At 45.4% G+C, this 19,054-nt stretch overlaps 1 protein-coding gene across 5 annotated transcripts in view; it reads right to left on the reverse strand.

The window, feature by feature from the left end:
- The window catches only part of LOC129837502 (tyrosine-protein phosphatase non-receptor type 6-like), a 32,776-nt gene that overhangs the window by 3,724 nt on the left and 9,998 nt on the right, over positions 1 to 19,054 (reverse strand). For all 5 annotated transcript variants that reach the window (XM_055903723.1, XM_055903727.1, XM_055903725.1 and 2 more), the window contains 11 exons: positions 18,540 to 18,729; positions 16,616 to 16,732; positions 16,277 to 16,402; positions 7,810 to 7,906; positions 7,572 to 7,651; positions 7,240 to 7,386; positions 6,983 to 7,114; positions 6,406 to 6,560; positions 5,641 to 5,708; positions 5,331 to 5,473; positions 4,836 to 4,900 (listed from right to left, as the gene is read on the reverse strand). In XM_055903723.1, coding sequence (XP_055759698.1) covers positions 4,836 to 4,900; positions 5,331 to 5,473; positions 5,641 to 5,708; positions 6,406 to 6,560; positions 6,983 to 7,114; positions 7,240 to 7,386; positions 7,572 to 7,651; positions 7,810 to 7,906; positions 16,277 to 16,402; positions 16,616 to 16,732; positions 18,540 to 18,729 — 1,320 coding nt within the window. The remainder of the gene's footprint in view (positions 1 to 4,835; positions 4,901 to 5,330; positions 5,474 to 5,640; positions 5,709 to 6,405; positions 6,561 to 6,982; positions 7,115 to 7,239; positions 7,387 to 7,571; positions 7,652 to 7,809; positions 7,907 to 16,276; positions 16,403 to 16,615; positions 16,733 to 18,539; positions 18,730 to 19,054) is intronic.

Here is a 19,054-nt window from a genome sequence, read left to right on the forward strand (position 1 = left end):
ATAGCCTGCTGTATAATCATGGTGAACCGTGCTGTATAACCAGGGTAATCCCTATAGCCAGCTGTATAACCAGGGTGAACTGTGCTGTATTACCAGGGTGATCCCTATAGCCAGCTGTATAACTAGGGTAAATCGTGCTGTATAACCAGGGTGATCCCTATAGCCAGCTGTATAACCAGGGTAAATCGTGCTGTATAACCAGGGTGACCCCTATAGCCAGCTGTATAATCAGGGTCCAAAGTGTTTCCTGGTCAAGAAGAACCTGTGTTCCTACATTCTCATAGCAGTTAACACTGCTAACATTGTCTTAACTATTTTCAAGGCATCCCTGGGAATCAGAGTGTAATTTGAACCCTGACAAGAGAATGGGCTGGTTGATCGAGTGGAAGTTTACAGAGTTTGGTCAGTCCGGATATTCCAAACAGGTCAAGTGATTCCTCCTCTCCTTTGTTGTCCAGTTTAGTTTTTTCCAAATTGGTCCATTCTTTCCAGAGCGAGAGAGTACAGTAGGGCTACCTAGTCAAATGTATCGCCTCCAAAGGTTACACGAACGTGCCCAATCAGCTAAATTGGACAACAGAGGGAAGGAGAGACATGGGGGACGTCGATGATAAACAATGGTCCCATTTTCAATATGGCTTATAGGAGCTAGGCTCATTAGGAGACAGAGCTGAGAGAGAAAGTCCACATCCGCTCATCTCTCTCTTCTGTCTCTCTCTACCTAACCTCTCTCTCTTCCGTGTCTCTCTACCTAACCTCTCTCTCTTCCGTGTCTCTCTACCTAACCTCTCTCTCTTCCGTGTCTCTCTACCTAACCTCTCTCTCTTCCATGTCTCTCTACCTAACCTCTCTCTCTTCCGTGTCTCTCTCTCTCTCTTCCGTGTCTCTCTCTCTCTCTTCCGTCTCTCTCTGTGTCTTCCGTCTCTCTCTCTCCCATCTCTCTCTCTCTCTCTCTTCCGTCTCTCTCTCTCTTTCCCATCTCTCTCTCTCTCCCATCTCTCTCTCTCTCTTCCATCTCTCTCTCTCTCTCTTCCGTCTCTCTCTCTCTCCCATCTCTCTCTCTCTCCCATCTCTCTCTCTCTCTTCCGTCTCTCTCTCTCTCTTCCATCTCTCTCTCTCTCTTCCATCTCTCTCTCTCTCCCATCTCTCTCTCTTCCGTCTCTCTCTCTCTCTCTCCCATCTCTCTCTCTCTCTTCCGTCTCTCTCTCTCTCTCCCATCTCTCTCTCTCTCTTCCGTCTCTCTCTCTCTCTCCCATCTCTCTCTCTTCCGTCTCTCATCTCTCTCCCTCTCTCTCTCTTCCGTCTCTCTCTCTCTTCCATCTCTCTCTCCCATCTCTCTCTCTCTCTCTTCCGTATCTCTCTCTCTCCCATCTCTCTCTCTCTCTTCCGTCCCTCTCTCTCTCTCCCATCTCTCTCTCTCTCTCTCTCTTCCGTCTCTCTCTCTCTCTTCCATCTCTCTCTCTCTCTCCCATCTCTCTCTCTTCCGTCTCTCTCTCTCTCTCCCATCTCTCTCTCTCTCTTCTGTCTCTCTCTCTCTCTCCCATCTCTCTCTCTCTCATCTCTCTCTCTCTCTCTCCCATCTCTCTCTCTTCCGTCTCTCTCTCTCTCTCCCATCTCTCTCTCTCTCTTCCGTCTCTCTCTCTCTCTCCCATCTCTCTCTCTCTCTTCCGTCTCTCTCTCTCTTCCGTCTCTCTCCCTCTTCCGTCTCACTCCCTCTTCCGTCTCACTCCCTCTTCCGTCTCTCTCCCTCTTCCGTCTCTCTCTCTCTCTCCCATCTCTCTCTCTCTCTTCTGTCTCTCTCTCTCATCTCTCTCTCTCTCTTCTGTCTCTCTCTCTCTCTCTCTCGCTCCCATCTCTCTCTCTCTCTTCCGTCTCTCTCTCTCTCCCATCTCTCTCTCTCTCCCATCTCTCTCTCTCTCTCTCTCCCATCTCTCATCTCTCTCTTCCGTCTCTCTCTCTCTCATCTCTCTCTCTCTCTCCCATCTCTCTCTCTCCCATCTCTCTCTCTCTCTTCTATCTCTCTCTCTCTGAGTGTGTGTGTGCCTCTCTCTCTCTGTGTAGCCTGCGTCAGAGAACTTTGACCCAATGTAGTTTTGAGGAGAGATGGGAATATGCACGGGACTTAACAGTCCTTAACATCCTTATCATTTATCGCCCTCCAGGTTCCCTCGGAGAGTTCATCAATGAGCTTGATGCCTTGATAAGCTCCTTTCCTGAGGACGGCTCACCTCTCACAGTTCTGGGTGACTTTAACCTCCCCACGTCTACCTTTGACTCATTCCTCTCTGCCTCCTTCTTTCCACTCCTCTCCTCTTTTGACCTCACCCTCTCACCTTCCCCCCCTACTCACAAGGCAGGCAATACGCTTGACCTCATCTTTACTAGATGCTGTTTTTCCACTAACCTCATTGCAACTCCCCTCCAAGTCTCCGACCACTACCTTGTATCCTTTTCCCTCTCGCTCTCATCCAACACTTCCCACACTGCCCCTACTCGGATGGTATCGCGCCGTCCCAACCTTCGCTCTCTCTCCCCCGCTACTCTCTCCTCTTCCATCCTATCATCTCTTCCCTCTGCTCAAACCTTCTCCAACCTATCTCCTGATTCTGCCTCCTCAACCCTCCTCTCCTCCCTTTCTGCATCCTTTGACTCTCTATGTCCCCTATCCTCCAGGCCGGCTCGGTCCTCCCCTCCCGCTCCGTGGCTCGACGACTCATTGCGAGCTCACAGAACAGGGCTCCGGGCAGCCGAGCGGAAATGGAGGAAAACTCGCCTCCCTGCGGACCTGGCATCCTTTCACTCCCTCCTCTCTACATTTTCCTCTTCTGTCTCTGCTGCTAAAGCCACTTTCTACCACTCTAAATTCCAAGCATCTGCCTCTAACCCTAGGAAGCTCTTTGCCACCTTCTCCTCCCTCCTGAATCCTCCTCCCCCTCCCCCTCCCCTCCTCCCTCTCTGCAGACGACTTCGTCAACCACTTCGAAAAGAAGGTCGACGACATCCGATCCTCGTTTGCTAAGTCAAACGACACCGCTGGTTCTGCTCACACTGCCCTACCCTGTGCTCTGACCTCTTTCTCCCCTCTCTCTCCAGATGAAATCTCGCGTCTTGTGACAGCCGGCCGCCCAACAACCTGCCCGCTTGACCCTATCCCTTCCTCTCTTCTCCAGACCATTTCCGGAGACCTTCTCCCTTACCTCACCTCGCTCATCAACTCATCCTTGACCGCTGGCTACGTCCCTTCCGTCTTCAAGAGAGCGAGAGTTGCACCCCTTCTGAAAAAACCTACACTCGATCCCTCCGATGTCAACAACTACAGACCAGTATCCCTTCTTTCTTTTCTCTCCAAAACTCTTGAACGTGCCGTCCTTGGCCAGCTCTCCTGCTATCTCTCTCAGAATGACCTTCTTGATCCAAATCAGTCAGGTTTCAAGACTAGTCACTCAACTGAGACTGCTCTTCTCTGTATCACGGAGGCGCTCCGCACTGCTAAAGCTAACTCTCTCTCCTCTGCTCTCATCCTTCTAGACCTATCGGCTGCCTTCGATACTGTGAACCATCAGATCCTCCTCTCCACCCTCTCAGAGTTGGGCATCTCCGGCGCGGCCCACGCTTGGATTGCGTCCTACCTGACAGGTCGCTCCTACCAGGTGGCGTGGCGAGAATCTGTCTCCTCACCACATGCTCTCACCACTGGTGTCCCCCAGGGCTCTGTTCTAGGCCCTCTCCTATTCTCGCTATACACCAAGTCACTTGGCTCTGTCATAACCTCATATGGTCTCTCCTATCATTGCTATGCAGACGACACACAATTAATCTTCTCCTTTCCCCCTTCTGATGACCAGGTGGCGAATCGCCTCTCTGCATGTCTGGCAGACATATCAGTGTGGATGACGGATCACCACCTCAAGCTGAACCTCGGCAAGACGGAGCTGCTCTTCCTCCCGGGGAAGGACTGCCCGTTCCATGATCTCGCCATCACGGTTGACAACTCCATTGTGTCCTCCTCCCAGAGCGCTAAGAACCTTGGCGTGATCCTAGACAACACCCTGTCGTTCTCAGCTAACATCAAGGCGGTGGCCCGTTCCTGTAGGTTCATGCTCTACAACATCCGCAGAGTACGACCCTGCCTCACACAGGAAGCGACGCAGGTCCTAATCCAGGCACTTGTCATCTCCCGTCTGGATTACTGCAACTCGCTGTTGGCTGGGCTCCCTGCCTGTGCCATTAAACCCCTACAACTCATCCAGAACGCCGCAGCCCGTCTGGTGTTCAACCTTCCCAAGTTCTCTCACGTCACCCCGCTCCTCCGCTCTCTCCACTGGCTTCCAGTTGAAGCTCGCATCCGCTACAAGACCATGGTGCTTGCCTACGGAGCTGTGAGGGGAACGGCACCTCAGTACCTTCAGGCTCTGATCAGGCCCTACACCCAAACAAGGGCACTGCGTTCATCCACCTCTGGCCTGCTCGCCTCCCTACCACTGAGGAAGTACAGTTCCCGCTCAGCCCAGTCAAAACTGTTCGCTGCTCTGGCACCCCAATGGTGGAACAAACTCCCTCACGACGCCAGGACAGTGGAGTCAATCACCACCTTCCGGAGACACCTGAAACCCCACCTCTTCAAGGAATACCTAGGATAGGATAAAGCAATCCTTCTGCCCCCCCCCCCCCCCTTAAAAGATTTAGATGCACTATTGTAAAGTGGCTGTTCCACTGGATGTCATAAGGTGAATGCACCAATTTGTAAGTTGCTCTGGATAAGAGCGTCTGCTAAATGACTTAAATGTAATGTAAAATGTAATGTATGTGCACAGACACACACTGTACAAACTCACTTGGAGACCTTGCGGCTGGCAGGCTGGTGTTTGAACTGCAGATTTCCATACTCTGTCTCAGCTCCCTAGAAAGGGGAGAAGAGGACAGTGAGTGTTAGACATGATGGGTGGTATAAGGTGAGTCAATGTGCAGAATTAAGTCATAGTCTTATTAACAATTTCCCAGAACATTAGCAATTTTCGTAAACAATTTCAACCTTTGTCAATGTTCATATTTTACAAAGCAGTGTCTGATAAGACATCTGTCTGGAGAACAGAAGAACATGCACAACAACAGTGGAAAGTATATATTGACACTGTGTCAGCTGATATCTGAGTCTCTCTGCTGTCTTGTTGTTGTTATTTTCTGGAATGTGGTTTTTCAACACAGTTTGTCAATAGACATATACTGTAGCCAGTGCACTTGGGAGAGGAGAACAATATATATTTGATTCCATATTACCCATATTCCTCTCCCTTCTATTGCAACCCCCCCCCCCCCCCCCTCTCCCTCACCTTGTTGTAGGTCTTGGATGCCTCTATGTACTCAGAGACGGCCAGGTAGATGAACTTGTACTGGGCCTCAGTCTGCACCATGCCTGACCGCTGGTCTCGCACCATCTGGATGCTCTTCTGGATGTCTATGTCACAGTCCAGACCTATGGACAACCAGGAAGTTAGAATCACAATCAACAAAAAAACAGTGTCATTCTACAGTGATGACAGGCATTACAAGGATCATGGGACAAAAGAGCCATAATAAAATACAGTATAAATCATGAAGATGTGAAGAAATGCAGGAACTTTGGTAATGAAAGAGACTCACCTTTAGTGTCGATGGTCTCGATGATCATGTCGATCACCACAATGGTGCCAGTTCGGCCTATTCCAGCACTACACAGAAACACAACACAAACAGAGTGGTTGGAGGGACAACTGGCAGTACACTACAATGTGATTGGACTCAATGCAATTCACTGAAAAGAATGAACTGTATTGAAACAGATTTTCTAAAGCAGTATTGATCATCTAAGTCATTCTGTGATCGGAGGTGTAAAGTGTTCATGGACAAATGGAGAGGGATTTGTCATGTTGTCACACTAACAGATGTCTCAGCCAGGGGATGACCACTTTACACACACGTGACTGTGACAGTTTGGTTATATTATAAAGACCAGTGGATTGGAGAAGAACTTTGTCCCTATGGATGTCTTTCAGTGTAAAGAAGCAAAGGAAATAGTTTTTGTCATTAAACTGTACTGCAACAGCCTTGTAAACACTCTATACACTATTGTGCTGTACTTATGTCTGCTTACATAACAAATAGTCACGGGACCAACAACATACAAGACTACAAGAACCCTCCCTATTCTTGATATCACAAGATTCCTATAGGATAAACTGTCAATTGACTTAAAATGCTGAGTACCGCAACTATTCTTAACAACTAATCTTAATCCTGGAAAAACAACATAATCTGAAATTCTTATCATGTATTCTAGACAATGGAGAATGGATAGAACTGACACTTATCTTCCTGAATACAACTGGAATATACCAAGTTTACAGCTGGAAGATAGCTAGAATATACCTGCAGTGGATGATCATTGGCCCGGCGTTGGCGAACTCGGCCTGTTTTGAGTTGACCTGAGTGAGGAAGCTGAGCACCCCTCCTGGCTCCTCGGGAACTCCATGGTCGGGCCAGCTCAGGTACTGGTAGTGCCAGATAGTACGGACCGAATCCGACTAGGACAGACGAGGAGGTGAGGAGGAGAGAGGAAAGAGACAAAGAGGAGAGACATGAGTAATACTGTTAACTCAGCTAATCTGTGACTGCAGTGATGACTGAGGTAACAGTAATGACAGTGATGATAATGGTAACAGTGACGACAGAGATGACAGTGATGATAACGGTAACAGTGATGCAATGGTGACAATGGTAACAGTGATGACAGTGAAGATAACGGTAACAGTGGTGACAGTGATAGTGATGATAGCGATAACAGTGATGACAGAGGAAAAAGTGTTAACAGTAATGACAATGATGGTAGTGATGATAGTGATGGCGGAGGTAACAGTGACTACAGTGATGACAGAGAAAACAATGATGACAGTGGTAACAGAGGTAGAAGAGGTGATGATGAGTGGAGCCAGCAGGTGGTACCTACCTGATCCAGAGGGGAGATCTCCATAACCCTGATCTTGTAGTCAGTGGCATCTCTCTCAGAGACACAAGTGACCACATACGGCCCCACCTCTTTGGAGCCCTGCATTTCTGGCCAGTATGGCACGCATTTATTCTGCATAAACAAACATGGAGAAATTGTTTGAGGAAAATGAGATGGGTAGTTTATACTATGTTATAATATTAAAATCATACAATGCAAAAGAAAATGCTTTCAAATTCTCTGTAAAAGTTACTAACCCGTCCCTTCTCGACCTCCCTGGTTGTCATGACGATGACACTTGTCCTCTCTTGCCACACCATCTGCCAGAAATCATTAACAGTTGTTGCAAGGCAGCCCTGACAGGCAATGTATACCTTCGGGTCACCGGACTCCTGCAGCTTATTCTACAGAGAGATGGAGAAAGTTAGTAAAATATGTCAAATATTGTCTACATGGAGACAAAGCCCATTGCAATTATAGTCTTTGATCATATTAATTAAAACATATTCATGTTTAGACTTGTTATGGATTCATAACAGTGGTTTATCATTTGATGTTGAGACTACAAGGTGACATAACATGTACTTACTGTCACATAGTTGCCATTGATGTAATCTGAGCCAATGATATTGGGGTCTCCAGATGACAGAATGACCCTGGTCTCATCAACTGGAAGGAGAATAGGATGAGTGTAGAGATGGAAGGATGTGAGAGAGAGATGAGGGGATGTATCAGACAGAGATAATATAAATGGAAGAGAAAATGTAAAGAAGATGTGTAAAAGATAAGAGGCTATATCATTGCACTTCAGAAGTAGATGCTCTTACAGGGAAGGATGTTCTTATATCGGTTTTTGCTTTTGTTTTCTGGTCTCATCCCTTCTTCTCTGCTCTTCTTCACCTTTGTCTCCTGCTTTTGAAGGGCCTGAAAAGAACAAGAAAGAGAGAGAAGGAGAGAAAGAGAAGGATAGTCATTGTAAGCTCAATACAATTTTAAAAACATCAACAAGCATTCAATTACTTAACCAACAGTATAGAGGGGCCTTTAAATGGGTCACTTCTTGAAAATAGAAATACCCTCAAACAGCCATGACATTTCTCAACCATTTTTAAGTGACACCTTAAAGCTATTCTCAAATAAAAAATTTAAAAATGTTTTTACCTTTATTTAACTAGGCAAGTCAGTTTTGAACAAATTCTTATTTTCAATGACAGCCTAGGAACAGTGGGTTAACTGCCTTGTTCAGGGGCAGAATGACAGATTTTTACCTTGTCATTTCGGAGATTGAATATTGCAACCTTCAGGTTACTAGTCCAACACTCTAACTACTAGGCTACCTGCCGCCCCCATATTAACAAGTGTTTAATTTGTTCCACAGTACTGCCACAGACTAAAGCAGGGGTTCCCAAACTTTTTCACTCTGGGCCCCCCTTCCAGCATTGGGGAACATCCCGGGCCCCGCGCGCACACCACGTCTATTTCTATGGGCACAAGCACTGTTCATGACACAAACTGTTCAAGAGAATTTTGCAGGTTTAAAGCTTATATCCTGAAGTTCTACACCTTTTGTCATGGGGTACAAAGAAAATGTAGCAGTTTTAAAGCAAATTTTCTTGCATTCTACACTGTATATTTATGTGATATTTGAGTGACAAAAACAATTACAACAATATCTATGGGCTAATAAAACGAAATTAAAAAAACATCTGACATGGGCTAGTTGATCTGGACATTTCTGACATATAGCTCTAAGCTCTAAGGTCTGCAATAACTGACACGACAAGAGGAACTGATGATGCGCTACCCAATTTCGAAATTGCACCTTGTGCATTCTACTATTACAACTTTCAAGAGGAATTTTGAAACAGGACTGAGTTCAAAAAAAAAATATATATATATATATTAATGTTTTTTCGGGGGGACCCCACGCCCCCCCATGTCGAACCCACAGTTTGGGAACCACTGGACTAGAGGAAATAGTTTTTCCCCATGGAGCTCTTGAATCTACAGGGAATAAAGTCAGTAGAGCTCCCTCTAGTGGAGTACTAGAGGGTGTTTTTATTTATTTTTTATTTCACCTTTATTTAACCAGGTAGGACAGTTGAGAACACGTTCTCATTTACAACTGCGACCTGGCCAAGATAATGCAAAGCAGTGCGACAAAAAACAACACAGAGTTACAGATAGGATAAACAAAAGTACAGTCAATCACACAATAGAAAAATCTATATACCGTGTGTGCAAATGGAGTAAGGAGGTAAGGCAATAAATAGGCCATAGTGGCGAAGTAATTACAATTTAGCAAATTAACACTGAAGTGATAGATGTGCAGATGATGATGTGCAAGTAGAAATACTGGTGTGCAAAAGAGCAAAAAAGTAAATAAAAACAATATGGGGATGAGGTAGGTAGTTGGGTGGGCTATTTACAGATGGACTGTGTACAGCTGCAGCAATCAGTAAGCTGCTCAGATAGCTGATGCTTAAAGTTACTGAGGGAGATATAAGTCTCCAACTTCAGTGGTCTTTGCAATTCGTTCCAGCCATTGGCAACAGAGAACTGGAAGGAAAGGCGGCCAAAGTGGGTGTTGGCTTTGTGGATGACCAGTGAGATATACCTGCTGGAGCGCGTGCTACGGGTGGGTGTTGTTATGGTGACCAGTGAGCTGAGATAAGGCGGAGCTTTACCTAGAAAATACTTATAGATGACCTGGAGCCGGTGGGTCTGGCGACGAATATGTAGCGAGGGCCAGCAGACGAGAGTATACTGGTCGCAGTGGTGGGTGGTATATGGGGCTTTGGTAACAAAATGGATGGCACTGTGATAGACTGCATTCAGTTTGCTGAGTAGAGTGTTGGAGGCTATTTTGTAAATGACATTGCCGAAGTCGAGGATCAGTAGGATAGTCAGTTTTACGAGGGTATGTTTGGCAGCATGAGTGAAGGAGGCTTTGTTGCGAAATAGGAAGCCGATTCTAGATGTAATTTTGGATTGGAGATGCTTAATATTAGTCTGGAAGGAGAGTTTACAGTCTAGCCAGACACCTAGGTATTTGTAGTTGTCCACATATTCTAAGTCCGAACCGTCCAGAGTAGTGATGCTAGTCAGGCGGGCGGGTGTTGGCAGCGATCGGTTGAAGAGCATGCATTTAGTTTTACTTGCATTTAAGAGCAGTTGGAGGCCACGGAAGGAGTGTTGTATGGCATTGAAGCTCGTCTGGAGGTTAGTTAACACAGTGTCCAAAGAAGGGCCAGATGTATACAGAATGGTGTTGTCTGCGTAGAGGTGGATCAAGGAATCACCCGCAGCAAGAGCAACATCATTGATATATACAGAGAAAAGAGTCGGCCCAAGAATTGAAACCTGTGGTACCCCAATAGAGACTGCCAAAGGTCCGGACTACAGGCCATTCGATTTGACACACTGAACTCTATCTGAGAAGTTGTTGGTGAACCAGGCGAGGCAGTCATTTGAAACCAAGGCTGTTGAGTCTGCCGATAAGAATACGGTGATTGACAGAGTCGAAAGCCTTGGCCAGGTCGATGAAGACGGCTGCGCAGTACTGTCTTTTATCGATGGCGGTTATGATATCATTTAGTACCTTGAGCGTGGCTGAGCAGCACCCGTGACCAGCTCGGATACCGGATTGCACAGCGGAGATGGTACGGTGGGATTCAAAATGGTCAGTGATCTGTTTGTTAACTTGGCTTTCAAAGACTTTTGAAAGGCAGGGCAGGATGGGTATAGGTCTGTAACAGTTTGGGTCTAGAGTGTCTCCCCCTTTGAAGAGGGGGATGACCGCGGCAGCTTTCCAGTCTTTAGGAATCTCGGACGAGTCTCTTGTCTATCCTGACTACATGATGGGAGCTTGGGTGTGATCCTGACTACATGATGGGAGCTTGGGTGTGATCCTGACTACATGATGGGAGCTTGGTTGTGATCCTGACTACATGATGGGAGCTTGGGTGTGATCCTGACTACATGATGGGAGCTTGGGTGTGATCCTGACTACAGGAGAGGAGCTTGGGTGTGATCCTGTCTGCAGGATAGGAGCTTGGGTGTGATCCTGACTACATGATGGGAGCTTGGTTGTGATCCTGACTACATGATGGGAGCTTGGGTGTGATCCTGACTACATGATGGGAGCTTGGTTGTGATCCTGACTACATGATGGGAGCTTGGTTGTGATCCTGACTACATGATGGGAGCTTGGGTGTGATCCTGACTACAGGATAGGAGCTTGGGTGTGATCCTGACTACAGGAGAGGAGCTTGGGTGTGATCCTGACTACAGGATAGGAGCTTGGGTGTGATCCTGACTACAGGATAGGAGCTTGGGTGTGATCCTGACTACAGGAGAGGAGCTTGGGTGTGATCCTGACTGCATGATGGGAGCTTGGGTGTGATCCTGACTACATGATGGGAGCTTGTGTGTGATCCTGACTACAGGATAGGAGCTTGGGTGTGATCCTGACTACAGGAGAGGAGCTTGGGTGTGATCCTGACTGCACGATGGGAGCTTGGGTGTGATCCTGACTACAGGAGAGGAGCTTGGGTGTGATCCTGACTGCACGATGGGAGCTTGGGTGTGATCCTGACTACAGGATAGGAGCTTGGGTGTGATCCTGACTGCACGATGGGAGCTTGGGTGTGATCCTGACTACAGGATAGGAGCTTGGGTGTGATCCTGACTACAGGAGAGGAGCTTGGGTGTGATCCTGACTACAGGATAGGAGCTTGGGTGTGATCCTGACTACAGGATAGGAGCTTGGGTGTGATCCTGACTACAGGAGAGGAGCTTGGGTGTGATCCTGACTGCATGATGGGAGCTTGGGTGTGATCCTGACTACATGATGGGAGCTTGTGTGTGATCCTGACTACAGGATAGGAGCTTGGGTGTGATCCTGACTACAGGAGAGGAGCTTGGGTGTGATCCTGACTGCACGATGGGAGCTTGGGTGTGATCCTGACTACAGGAGAGGAGCTTGGGTGTGATCCTGACTGCACGATGGGAGCTTGGGTGTGATCCTGACTACAGGATAGGAGCTTGGGTGTGATCCTGACTGCACGATGGGAGCTTGGGTGTGATCCTGACTACAGGATAGGAGCTTGGGTGTGATCTTGACTGCAGGATAGGAGTTTGAGAGTAATCCTGACTATTGGATGGTAGCTTGAAGTAATCCTGACTATCTGATTATGAGAGGTCTAGTTCTTGATGTCCTAGAGAGAACTACTATACCAAGAGGTACTAGTACCAAGAAATCTTGATTTTCTTAGCCAGAAATTATACTTTTTGGTTAACGTTGGAGAGAGCGTTTAAGTTCATACCCCACCAGATAGATCACTATCTAACTCACATCCAAGTTAGCTCACAGTATCTTTGACGGTAACCACTGTATCTATAGTAGGGTTGAATGGCTGGAACTCGTATACCGAGATTTACAGTGATTTACCGCACAAAACCACTCCCTTTTCCCGGGATAAATATAGTACATTCGGAAAGTATTCAGACCCCTTGACTTTTTCCACATTTTGTTATGTTAGAGCCTTATTCTGAAATTGATTAAATAAATAAAAAATACTCAATCTACACACAATACCCCATAAAGACAAAGCAAAAACTGTTTATTATCTATAATAAACAAATTTATTACAGATAATAAACAGAAATATCGTATTTACATATGTATTCAGACCTTTTGCTATGAGACTCGAAAATTGAGCTCAGGTGCATCCTGTTTCCAATGATTATTCTTGAGATGTTTCTACAACTTGATTGGAGTCCAACTGCGGTAAATTCAATTGATTGGACATGATTTGGAAAGGCACACACCTGTCTATATAAGGTCCCACAGTTGACAGTGCATGTCAGAGCAAAAACCAAGCGATGGGATTGAAGGAATTGTCCATAGAGCTTCGAGACAGGATTGTGTCGAGGCACAGATCTGGGGAAGGGTACTAAAACATTTCTGCAGCATTGAACGTCCCCAAGAACACAGTGGCCTCTATCATTCTTAAATAGAAGAAGTTTGAATCACCAAGATTCTTCCTAGAGCTGGCCGCCCGGCATAACTGAGCAAACGGGGGTGAAGGGCCTTGGTCAGGGAGGTGACCAAGAACCCGATGGTCACTCTAACAGAGATCCAGAGTTCCTCTGTGGAGATGGGAGAACCTTCCAGAAGGACAACCATCTCTGCAGCACTCCACCAATCAGGCCTTCATGGTAGAGTGGCCAGACGGAAGCCACTCCTCAGTAAAAGGCAAATGACAGCCCGCTTGGAGTTTACCAAAAGGCACCTAAAGACTCTCAGACCATAAGAAACAAGATTTTCTGGTCAGATGAAACCAAGATTGAACTTTAAGGCCTGAATGCCAAGTGTCACTTCTGGAGGAAACCTGGCACCATCCCTACGGTGAAGCATGGTAGTGGCAGCATCATGCTGTGGGGATGTTTTTCAGCGGCAGGGACTGGGAGATTAGTCAGGATCGAGGGAAAAATCAACGGAGCAAAGTACAGAGAAATTCTTGGTGAAAACCTGCTCCAGAGTACTCAGGACTTCAGACTGGGGTGAAGGTTCACCTTCCAACAGCACAATGACCCTAAGCACACAGCCAAGACAACGCAGGAGTGGCTTCAGGACAAGTCTCTGAATGGCCTTGAGTGGCCCAGCCAGAGCCCAGACTTGAACGCAATCGAACATCTCTAGTGAGACATGAAAATAGCTGTGCAGCAACGCTCCCTATCCAACCTGACAGACCTTGAGAGGATCTGCAGAGAAGAATGGGAGAAACTCCCCAAATACAGGTGTGCCACGCTTGTAGCGTCATACAAGAAGACTCGAGGCTGTAATCGCTGCCAAAGGTACTTCAACAAAGTACTGAGTAAAGGATCTGAATACTTATGTAAATGTGATACGTTTTTTTATTTGTAATACATTTGCACACAAAAAATGTTTTTGCTATGTCATTATGGGGTATTGTGTGTACAACCTGTATTGCCTTATAACCTGTCCTGACCCCTGACCCCTGGTGGAAGCTGCTGCTAGTGCTCATCCAGTCCCCTGGTTATGAGGGGAATTTCAGTGAGGTTCCTAATCAGCATCATCATCCCCTCTCATCCTGCCTGTTAGCCTGTGTCAGCTCAGGTGAACTCTAATTGGTCTAAAGGATTGGGGTTACACATACATACAGTGTTTACTATTTCACTGGGCTAGAACAAAAGCCTGCATGTGTACTCCAGGACCAGAGTAACCCAACCCCTGGCCTAACCTCACAGTCTTGAGGGAAGGGATTGACTGTAAAAATCCCAAACATAGATTCACTCAACCCAGCTGTGACAACTCAAAATCTTTTCAGGAATACCTTCAGAAGAATGAGTTAATGTTTAAAGACATGCGAATCCCCATTCCCAGTATTTGTGGAATACTGACATACTGTATTACTATGAATACATTCACGAATGCTCTATAAATATGGCATGTTTATTATGTGATCATGGATGTGTTATGTATGCTTTATGAACATACAGATAATGTACATTCGTTACCCATATTTTCTTTACCATTTGAAAAGTTATTTTTAATGTACTGTTAAAGCAGATTGGGATTAATGTTAGACAATTTCGAATCTCTCGTGGCCAGACTATTTAGCATCTAACGCAATTATGCAAGGTTTAAGTTGTGGGTTTCTGAGATTAGACAATTGAGACCTCAAATAGCAGTACCACATGCTACCACATGGTGGTAGTAAAAATGTGGTTCTGGTTCTTGCAGTTTATTTCCTATGGCTGTAGTAGTGAGACCTTTAACCATTTGATTATAGTTTTTCCTTGCAACACTCTCACTTTGACTTGTCTAACGGAACATATTTCACCATGTTGCACAAGAGTAAAGGCACATTACATACACAGCTTATATGACCAACTAAAGCATCAAACACAGACACAGTTTCATGCTGACTACACCGGGCGCGCATGTTGATCTTGTCCATCCACACCAGACGAGATCAGGACACGCAGGTTGAAATATCAAAAGGAACTCTGAACCAGCTATATTCATTTGGGGACAGGTCGAAAAGCCTTAAACCTTCATGGCAATTTAGCTAGATAGCTTGCTGTTGCTGGCTAATTTGTCCTGGGATATAAACATTTGGTTGTTATTTTACCTGAAATGCACAAGGTCCTCTACTCTGACAATTAATCCACAGATAAAAAGGGTAAACAGAGTTAGTTTCCAGTAATCTCTCCTCCTTCAGGCTTCTTCTTTGGACTTTATATGGCAGGTGCTAACCAACTTTGAGGTGCATTACCACCACCAACTGGACTGGAGTGTGGACCTCAGTTAATTTTTCAATCACCTACATGGGTATATGCTCCTAAAAACCAATGAGGAGATGGGAGAGATTGGATTTGCAGCTCGTCAAGCGTCACAAATATAACCAAGTTCCATTTTAGCACCTGGCTACGCAGACGCTCGTTGCCGCGAGCGAGCAGTTTCGATGCAATGATTGAATAACATGTATTTGTACATTTATTTTGCAATGCTGGTGTGGTCAGCATGTAAGAAATTAGGCCTCAGAAAACCTACAGTAGAGTAAAGCATCCTGTTCTCATAGACTAGACATAACATAGTAAATGTAAATCCGAGACAATCAAATTAGTATATGTTACGTTTGGTTTGGTAACATAAGATAGATTGTTACTTAAGGCAAAACAAAAGTAGGGGGGTTGTTCGGGGTGGATCCGTGGGTGTATAACGCGAACACTTAGCAACCCAAGGCGGCTAGTTTGAATCTCATCACGGACAACTTTAGCATTTTAGCTACTTTTCAAATACTTACAAATTTTTTGCTACTTTGCAACTACTTAGCATGTTAGCTAACCCTTCCCCTAAACCTTAACCTTAATCCTTTAACCTAACTCCTAAACTTAACCCTAAGCTTAACCCTAACCCCAAGCCTAGCTAAAATTAGCCAAGCAGTTAACGTTAGCCACCTTGCTAGAATTCATAACATATCATACTTTTTTTAAATTCGGAACATGTAGTAGGTTTTGCAAATTTGTAACATATAATAAGAATTGTAATTCATAACATATCATATAAAATGGGTGATGGTCATCCACAAATGAATACATAAAATAAGAAACTTAACATATCATACTAAATGGAGTGTCTGGAATTGACATCCATAATAATCTGAAATGCTCTGAGAGCAGGTTGAGTAAAGAGAGGAAGAGGATAAGAAGGGTTGTTCAAAACAGCACATCTTCCTTCCATCAAAAACTTCATCGACTTACATCAAACTCCTCCCAGAATCCTGCTTTGCTCTTCTTGTCTCCCTCGTTCTCTCTCTCAGCCGTCTGGTCCAGCAGCCTCACTCTGCTGTCAATGTCTGCTGCATTCACTCTGGTGGAGAAGTAGGGCTGAAGGAGAGAAGGATGGAGTGGACAGGAAAGAGGAGAGGAGAAGAAGTCAAGATTTGTTCGGATATGGCTCTATCTTGTCATTCAGGTGATCTTTAACCCATTATAAGATACCGTATCTCCGACCTGTGTAAGGTTGTAACTTGACTGCAACACTCACGGTGACTTTGTGACCTGTATGGGGTTACAACTGTAAGTCCTGTAAGTCTTTACCTGTTTGAGGTGCACCCAGGTTCCAGACATCTCCTCGATGCCTTTGCGTTTGTAGTGCTCCATCAGGTCAGCCAGGGTGTCAAACATCTCTGTGCCTCCCACCGTGTACCGGTCATTCTATTTATATAAATATATGACAACATGGGTCCCATTATGCCTGGCGAAAACCAAACACTGCATTCTACAGCAAGAACCTCATACCAACAGTCAAGCATGGTGGTGGTAGTGTGATGGTTTGGGGATGCTTTGCTGCCTCAGGACCTGGACCAATTGCCTTAATAGAAGGAACCATCAATTCTGCTCTGTATCAGAGAATTCTACTGGAGAATGTCAGGCCATCCGTCTGTGAGCTGAAGCGCAGCTGGGTCATGCAGCAAGACAATGATCCAATACAAACAATCAAGTCTACATGACAATGGCTAAAAAGCACCAAATTTGAAGTTTTGAAATGGCCTAGTCAAAGTCCAGACCAAATCTCAATTTGGATGTTGTGACAGGACTTGAAACGAGCAGTTCATCCTTGAAAACCCACAAATGTTGCTGAGTTAAAGTAGTTCTGCATGCAAGAGTGGGCCAAAATTCCTCCACAGCAATGTGAGACTGATCAACAACTACAGGAAGCATTTGGTTGCAGTCATTGCAGCTAAAGGTGGCACAACCAGTTATTGAGTGTAAGGGTGTTGCATAACTATGTCAATTAAATAAATGAAATAAGGTTCAATTTGCTTTCTAATTTGTAAACTCAGGTTTCCTTAATCTAATATTAGGTCTTGGTTGAAGATCTGATAGCATTCAATATCAAAAATATGTAAAAATAGAGAAAATCAGAAAGGGGGAGAGAGAGGTGAACATATCTGCCCATTTGTGACATAGTATGCAATTTTCAGGGACCACTTTTGGCTCGTGGGCGCTACTTTAAGAACCACTGGTTCAAAAGTACCGGAAAATATCTTTAATGTACTTCCGGTTAGCTATTAAGAAATGCACCTGATGCTTGCTCCTGGTAGGGCCTGTGCCATGACTCAATGACCTCTGTGATAATCTTCTGACCCTGAATTCTTCAGACTCCAGCCCTACAATGCCTCTCATTCAAATCCGCCTCATGTCTGCAATGAGATGAACCACAGCTAAAAATAACCTAACCATGATGGTGCTGCTAATAATGTTGAATCTACGAAAAGGAGGTTTGGGGATGAATGCAGTTAGTTACAGTCTAGCTCTGCAATCGGAAATAACTATGCTATATTTATTTATAGTGGTAGTTACTGTACACACATGATTATAAAGTAATTAATTGTGAATACCAATTCTCATGTATGTTATTGGAATCGTATACACATTTTCACACATCACCTAAGGGTCCAAATTAAATACATAACTAACTAATTAAAACATAACCGCTTGGCATACTTTTGTAACCAGGATGTGGACAGTGATATCTATCAAACTCAAACCCCCATGTTCATATTGACTGGACTTTGCATAACTGTTTCTGTGCTGAGACAGTAGTGGTGGTGTGTTTGATGTTTGTCAGGTTTTCTCCTAGATGTTGGAAGCAGGATGGTCATTCTTTGCATAAGAATTAACATTTTGGGGAAACTGAAAATTGGTCTGGTTTCATAACAAGATGTACTCACATATGGGAAAAACTATAGCAAAGATTACAATGTGAATTACATTAGTGATCGTGAGTGAATGTGTGAATGTGAGTTAGAGAGAGAAAAACACACGAACACTCTCACATGCTCGCACACACTCATGCACGCACACACACACACACACACACACACACACACACACACACACACACACACACACACACACACACACACACACACACACACACACACACACACACACACACACACACACACACACACACACACACACACACACACACAAACACACACACACACACACACACCTGGCACATGATCTTGATGTGTGAGACCCTCCTCCCTCCGCTGGTTGATTTGCTCTTCTCCTCAGTCAGAACAGACAGAACAAAGTCTCCAGGTTTGGACAGAGACTCCCGCACCAGGAAGGTGCCCGGCTCGTCCCGTTCCCATAGCAACTTCTCTGCGTTGGGGCCTGACAGGTGTCCGTGATACCACCTGTATGGTGTATGACAGAGAAGGGGTCAATGAAGCTCTAATGGAAACATCACTATGCCCTACACCAGGGCTGGCCAACCCTCCTACTGGAGAGCTGCTATGTGTACAGGCTTTTGCTCCAGCCCTGCTCTAACACATCTGATTTAGCTAATCATGGTTGTAATAAGCAGCTCATAAAGCAGAAGCCAGTGTGTTATAACAGGGCTGTATAGTACTATTCTGTAAAAGTATGGTTTGCAGCTTGTTCAGTGCTACCGGACAGACAGCGAAAGTGAGTGTAAATATAATGTACTGTGACTGTGTTTCGTGAGAATGGAAAGAAGAC

Source organism: Salvelinus fontinalis, chromosome 38, assembly GCF_029448725.1.
Source record: "Salvelinus fontinalis isolate EN_2023a chromosome 38, ASM2944872v1, whole genome shotgun sequence".
Classification (NCBI taxonomy): Eukaryota; Metazoa; Chordata; class Actinopteri; order Salmoniformes; family Salmonidae; genus Salvelinus; species Salvelinus fontinalis.